Below are 7460 nucleotides of genomic sequence, written 5' to 3' on the forward strand. Positions count from 1 at the left end.
AGAGTACTCAGGTCACAGAGTGAAGGCACTAACTATGACTATCCATTCCTATTTATCCGCGCAAATCAAGGAGGCTCAGCTGGAAGCCTTAAAACCAGGGAACATGCCGGGTGAAGCCTTGAGGGGAATGGAAAAGAACCTAGAAATCAAGGGAGACGGAGTCTATTATTTCGTGGACCGGATCTGGACCCCAAAGTTCGGTGGTTACAGAGAGGTTGTGATGATCGAAGCTCACAGGACCAGATACTCCGTTCACCCAGTATCGAACAAGATGTACCTCAATCTCAAGAAACTATATTGGTGGCCGAACATGAAAGCAGAGATCACTACCTTCGTGAGCAAGTGCCTGACTTGCGCCAAGGTAAAGGTCGAATATCAGAAACCCTCAGGTCTACTCCACCAGCCGGAGATACCGGAGTGGAAGTAGGAGAGGATCACTATGGATTTTATCACAAATTACCCAAATCTCCGAGTGGGCACGACGCTATCTGGGTAATTGTCGATCGACTGACTAAATCCGCCCACTTCCTGCCAATCAAAGAAACTTTCAAAATGGAGAGACTCACGCGAATCTACATCCAAGAAATAGTCCGACTGCATGGTGTGCCTGTGTCCATTATCTCCGATCGAGATAGCAAGTTCACTTCGAGGTTCTGGAAGTCACTACAGAAAGCTCTTGGAACTAAGTTGGATATGAGCACAGCTTATCATCCTCAGACTGATGGACAGAGTGAGAGAACAATTCAGACATTGGAAGATATGTTGAGAGCCTGCGTCATCGATTTCGGCGCGTCTTGGGACACTCATCTTCCTTTGGTTGAATTTTCCTACAACAACAGTTACCACACCAGCATCAAGGTTGCGCCCTTCGAAGCCCTCTATGGCCGCAAGTGCAGATCCCCTCTGTGCTAGGCTGAGGTGGGCGACACGCAACTAATCAAGGGACAAGTCCCTAACAGCACTCTCACTGGTCCATAAATCAGCCGCGAAACCACCGAAAAGATCGTACAAATCCGAGAACGACTTAAGGCCTCTCGAGATAGACAAAAGGGCTACGCCGATAAACGACGAAAACCCTTGGAATTCCAGGTTGGAGACCGTGTCCTGCTAAAAGTCTCGCCCTGGAAAGGCATGATACGCTTCGGAAAGCGTGGAAAGCTAAATCCAAGATACATAGGACCTTTCGAAATCCTTGCTATGATCGGTCCCGTAGCCTACAAACTTCGTTTACCGCAAGAACTTAGCAACATTCATCCTGTCTTCCAAGTCTCGAACCTTAAAAAGTGCTTATCCGACGAGACTCTTACTATTCCTCTCGATGAGATTGAAATCAACGAGAATCTAAACTTCGTGGAAGAACCAATCGAAATCATGGATAGAGAGATCAAACGAACAAAACAAAGTCGCATCCCGATAGTGAAGGTTCGCTGGAATGCCAAGCGAGGACCGGAATTCACTTGGGAGCGCGAATATCAGATGAACCAGAAATATCCTCATCTCTTTCCTAATTCATGATTTGTATTCTATGTTCGAATTTCGAGACGAAATTCCCTCTAACGGGGGGATGATGTGACAACCCGAAATTTCTAACTTGTACATTTTTTTTATTTTTATCAAAGTTAGCCTTCATTTTTCTATCTTATAACGAAATTATGGGTCTATATGAGTGTTTTAGGCTTAGTATAACATGGATATGAGTCTTAGGAAGGGTTAGAAAGTGTGCAACATCACAAAATCGGGCCAAACACACCAAAGAAGGTGTGTGTGGCCGCACACCCGCGTGTGCGGCCAGCCAGCCGCACACCCGCATGTGCGGCCAGCCAGCCGCACACCCAACCGCACACGCCCTCCAGCCTCACACCCGACCCTATATATTGGAGGAGACCCCCCTTTATTCACTCTTTTCTTCTTTTGGCTGCATCCTACTCCCTCTCTCTACTTTCTCTCTCTAGAAACATCATCCAAGAACACTCTAAGGGCCTAAAAAACGTGAGGCACTCCATCATTCAACTTGTTATATTGGTAAGACACCTGAATCTAAGCCTAAAACTCATAGTGTTCTTCATGTTCTTCATCCTTTGAAGGTGTACGGCCGCACACCTTCATGAGGTTGCCGCACACACCCTAAAACTCTCCAAAGTGAAGAGTTTAGCCTCCATTCAATAGTAGAACCTGGTATTAGCACAAGAACACCTCAAGAACACCTCAAAATCGACATTTCGGACACAAATGAGGAGTGTACGGCCGCACACTCCTGTGTATGGCCGCACACACCCTCTGTACGGCCGCCCACTCCTGTGTGCAACTGCACACATAGCCTGGCCGCACACCCTGGCGGCACACCCGGCCGCACTCACAGAAAAGTCGAGTTTGGTGGCCTTACACTCAAATCTAAAGCATTACACTCATTTGGGGACTTTAATAGGTGTTTGTAACACCTAATTAAAAGTGTTTTCATGTCCCTAAGATGTGTCCATGTGTCTAATAGTGGCTATATGCCCTAAGTATAATCACATATGTGTTATCACATGTTAATAGGATCCACTCGCGTGCGAAACATCGGTTGACTCTCAACACTCGTAATCAATTGTGCTTTCAGATCCTACGTCAAACAGTGAGTTCATACCCCTTCATTTTCCGTGTTTTTAATGTTTCAGGGGGGGAATACAAGCCAAACTCAAAGTATTTTATTAAGTTCTAAACTTATTAATACAACCTAACGATTTCCATGTTTAATAACTTACTCGGATATTTTATCCCTTTTGTAACCTGTTGAGCATAAGGGAAATTATTATTTTGGAAATCTCACTACATATCTTTCAGAAAGGTTTTTACAACGCAGCTTTATATCGATTCTAATAAACTATAACGGGTATAGTTTGGGATAACTCTCTAGGCAGTCTCTACTTAATCAGATTTCATAAATGAATATATATAAACTATGGCAGATTTAGTTTATGTTATATGTTTTCTCAGAAGTATAAAGAACATTTATTCAAGGATAATTACTGTTTTATACTGATTTCTCGCTAGTAAACTAGATTATACAGAATTGTGAGGCGCTACTTCAATAATGTACCCTTAGGTGTATAGTGATAAATCCTTTTAGTATAACCAGAGTCTCTTGGAGGGAGAGCGTGAGATTTGTGAATAGATCTATTCGGGACTGACAATCCCACACCTGAACTACTAGCTACAGTTAGGCGGGCACGCCTGGGGTGATCAAATGTCATTTAGCTTAACGCCTGAAGAACGTTACAAAGGTCTCTCGGTCATATCAAGTATGGTTATACGACTCACAAAATAAGTATAAACAAACTCTGTTTACGGACTCTACTCTTCACTTGTTTTATTTTGATTAATAAAACTACTCTCATGTATATACTGATAGTAATCGTGGGTTTTCAAAATCTATATCTCTATCTCTAGTACGGATAACCTGCCTCTAGGGAAATTATAGGATTTTCCCAAGGTAACACCGTTATTTCTAAAACTGATGGTTTATTTTCTACTAATAGACACTCCTTCAAAAACCGCTTTTCATAAGAAAATATAGGATTTTCTTGAGAAACACTTTTCAAAGGATCAAAGAAACATTCTCTTCCAAAGATTAAATGCTTATGAACTCACCAGCTTTATGCTGATATTTCTAAAACTGCTTGTATTCTCAGGGCAACCATAGACAAGTATTTCTGCCAACTTTTGGAGAAGACGGAGCATTTTTGGAGTCACGTCTTTTACTTTTGCTATATACTGATATGTATAAATCCTGTTTCTGAACAATGTAAATATTCATATTATAATGTAATGGTTGTGTTTACTTCGCTTACTATGAAACAACTGTTGTGATACTACGCATGATGTAGCTCCGCACCGGAACGTTTCCGCCATCGGTTTCGGGGTGTGACAGTACTCGTTTGAATCCTTCAATTGATTGTGTTAGGTTCCTACTCCGACAAGGGTTAGCATCTCGTGATCATAACGAGAAGGAAGACTCAGATAATAAAGGTAACTTTCTTGAACTATTAAAGTGGTTAGTCGATTGATGTGATGTTGTAGATCGTGTTGTGTTAAAGAATGCCCCAAAAAATGCTCAAATGAAATGCGGTGAAATCCAGAAAATATTGTGCAAGCATGTTCAGATGTAATTTTAAATGTTATTATGGGAGAGCTTGGAAATGATTTTTTTTTCAATTTTAGTAGACGAGTCATGTGATGTGTCATGTAAAGAACAAATGGCATTGGTTTTGTGGTTTGTCAATAGAAAAGGTGAAGTTGTAGAAAGGTTTGTTGGCCTTAGAAATGTTAATGACACTTCAGCTTTGTCACTAAAGGCTACCATTTATGATAAGCTTTCAAAACAGAATTTGAGTCCTAGTAGGATTAGAGGACAAGGGTATGATGGTGCTAGTAATATGAGTGGTGCATTCAATGGATTGAAGACTTTGATTATGAATGAAACAAAATCTGCACACTTTGTTCATTGTTTTGCTCACCAATTACAGTTAGCCCTAGTGTTTGTTGCAAAGAATCACAAGACGGTTAATGATTTTTTTGATGTGGTTTCTCGGTTGTTAAATATTATTGGATCTTCTTACAAACGACGAGCTAAGTTAAGAAAAAAACAAGCAGATAAAGTTATAGAAGCATTAGCTGAAGGTATGGTTTATTTGGTTTATTTTCATTTGTTTATGCTAATTATTCGACTAATTTATTTTTATGTGGTTTATTTTAGGTGAGCTTGAGAGTGATACTGGTTTGAATCAAGAACTCGGTATTAAACGACCGTCTGATACTCGATGGTGTTCTCATTTTGCATCTTTATTAAATATCCAAACCATATATGCTTCCATTTGTGATGCACTTGAAGACCTTGGTGAATTTGATAGTGATAGTGATCGTAGAGATGAAGCAATTCACATCTTAAAGAGGTTAAAATCGTTTGATTTTGTGTTTTGTCTACATTTGATGATTGATATCTTGGGAGTGACGGATCATTTGAATACAATACTACAAAGAAAAGATCAAGATATCATAAATGCCATGAATCAAGTAAGTAGTTCAAAAAAAGCAATTTAAGAAATTAGGGATATAGGACGGGAACCACTTTTAGAGAAAGTTACTTTGTTTTGTGCTAAAAACGAAGTTAAAGTTGTGGATTTGGAAGATGAATATTTTAATGGATACAGTCGTCGCAGAGGTTCACATGTTAGTAATGTTTCTTATTACCAACTACCACATTGATTTATAAATTTATTGTGTTTTATCGTTAGTTATTAATATATATATATATATATATATATATATATATATATATATATATATATATATGTATATATTTTTTTAAGGTTAACAACTTGCACCATTATCAAGTTGATGTATTTAAGGAGGTGATTGATATGCAACTTCAAGAGCTGAACCATCGCTTTAATGAAGCAAACACGAATTTACTTCTTTGTATTGCTTGTTTGTGCCCAAGTGAATCTTTCAAAGCTTTTGATTTAGAAAAAATAATGAAAATGGCTTCACTTTATCCGGAAGAGTTTCCAACAGAATACGATCTTCGAGTTCTTGAAGTGGAACTTGGAAATTACATTAAAGATGTGCGAGAAGATGAACAATTTCATGATTTGAAGAGTATTGGAGACCTTGCCAAAAAGATGGTTGAAGAAAAGAAGCATATAATATTTCCTAAGATTTACCTTCTTATGAAACTTGCATTGATCTTACCCATAGCAACAGCAAGTGTAGAACGCGCATTTTCAGCAATGAAGTTGATAAATACTGATATACGCAACAAAATGAGCGATCAATTTTTGAGTGATAGTTTAGTGTCGTATATTGAAAAAAATGTTTTAAAAAGTATTGGTAACGATGCAATTGTGACAATGTTTCAAGCTATAAGACCTCGTAGGGTTCAATTGTAAGAACTTTATTATAACTATTGAACTGATGTTTATATATTTTAGTCATACAACCCGAACCGTCACCGCTAGTATTTTTTACACTTTCATATATTTTTTTTGTTTTATTTACATAAGGAACCACGTGGTTTTTGGTTTTAGATTCGCTACTGGGTGTGTAGATTTGTGTTTCTGTTATATATTGGTTCGATTTATTTGGGGTTTTTGGTAGTGGATTAATTTCATTTATGGAATGTGATGGTTGCATGTTGTTGTCTGTAATTTTATTATGATTGGCATGTTGGATTGGATTTGGGGACAAATTTATCCTTTAGTAATGGGCAGGGCCGGCCCAACACATGGGCGAGTGGGGCAAAGGCCAGGGCAGCAAGCTGGGAAGGGGCATCATCTTAGGCCTGGTACTTGTAGTATGTATAAAATTTAGCCCAAACTTAAATGTGGCCCAAAGCTTTGGAAATCCTTAATCAGTTCACGACATAGGGTGGGCGCTAGATTTTAGAGACGGATGCACGCCAGCCACTTTTGCACAATAGACGAGAATCGCTTCGATTCTTGAGCATCGATTGATTTCACTACAGCCGCATCATATATAGTGGTTTGGTGGAGTAGAGAGGACGTTAAGACTCAAGACGTCAGGACTCAAGACGAGACTCATGGCTACTTTCGATATCCAGGCTCCAGCATTCAAGATAAAAAAAATAGAAAAATCAATATCCCATCCTCTTTTTCCTTTGATTTATTTTTATCTGTTATCTAATCTGATTTCCTAAGTGCAGTCTTGCTAATTAATTAATTTCTGGAGATCGGATTGTCGGAGCTTCTCTGGAGACTTGAGAAGCGGAGATGGAATTTTGTAAGGTATGATTCATATTTCTGGAAAAGTGGAAATCAAATTTATGAAATATGGACTTTTGTTTCTTACTTCGAAAAATCTCATTTCTTTCTTATTTTTGGAGTTCATTAGTTTAATATTTCTTTTTAATTTCCTGTAAATTAAAGATATTTTTCTGGATTTGAAAGTTCCATTTTTTCCTAATTATTTTTTTGGAAATGAAAGTTACACTGTTTCCTAATTATGTTTCTAGTTACATTTTTCCTGGAATATTGTGTTCATTAGTTGAAGATTTGTAATTTGTCCTAATTACATTTTTCCTCATCTAGAAACAACTTTAGTTTTTAATGTACTAATTCTGTGTTGTTTTGGTTTTAACCCTGTTATTTTTTAGATCGTGGACTGGAGCATTGATGAAGCCAAAGAAAACAAAAGGAAATCACAAAAAAGGAAGAAGAACATTGAGTGTTCTTGATGCTATTTGGAAATCAGAAGGGGCATCTAGTTTTTCAAGGCCAATTAAAGTGCAATAAGGCACATGTGTTTAATTTTATGTTTTTAACAAAATATATTTGTGTCAAGGGACTCAAGATTTTTTTTTTTTTTACTTTGAATAGTGGTTTAATGTTAACAGTAAAAAGAATATTACATACTCAGATTCGATTTTGATAAGTGTTATAAGCAAAAGTAGTTGTTTTTGATTT

General features: G+C 38.0%; 1 protein-coding gene and 1 long non-coding RNA gene across 2 annotated transcripts; both read left to right on the forward strand.

Moving 5' to 3' along the window:
- Positions 1-4235: 4235 nt before the first annotated feature.
- Positions 4236-5927, forward strand: LOC145130099 (uncharacterized). Its single transcript, XM_079064953.1, has 3 exons — positions 4236-4659; positions 4736-5052; positions 5388-5927. The coding sequence occupies exons 1-3, from the start codon at positions 4236-4238 to the stop codon at positions 5925-5927; spliced, it is 1281 nt and encodes a 426-aa protein (XP_078921079.1).
- A 459-nt stretch (positions 5928-6386) lies between these two features.
- Positions 6387-7460, forward strand: LOC145133563 (uncharacterized). Its single transcript, XR_013718624.1, has 2 exons — positions 6387-6782; positions 7151-7460. It is a non-coding gene; the product is annotated as an uncharacterized LOC145133563 (long non-coding RNA).

The sequence above is a fragment of the Lactuca virosa genome, chromosome 8 (genome assembly GCF_052849685.1).
Source record: "Lactuca virosa cultivar CGN04683 chromosome 8, Lactuca_virosa_CGN04683_v6, whole genome shotgun sequence".
In the NCBI taxonomy this organism is placed as follows: domain Eukaryota; kingdom Viridiplantae; phylum Streptophyta; class Magnoliopsida; order Asterales; family Asteraceae; genus Lactuca; species Lactuca virosa.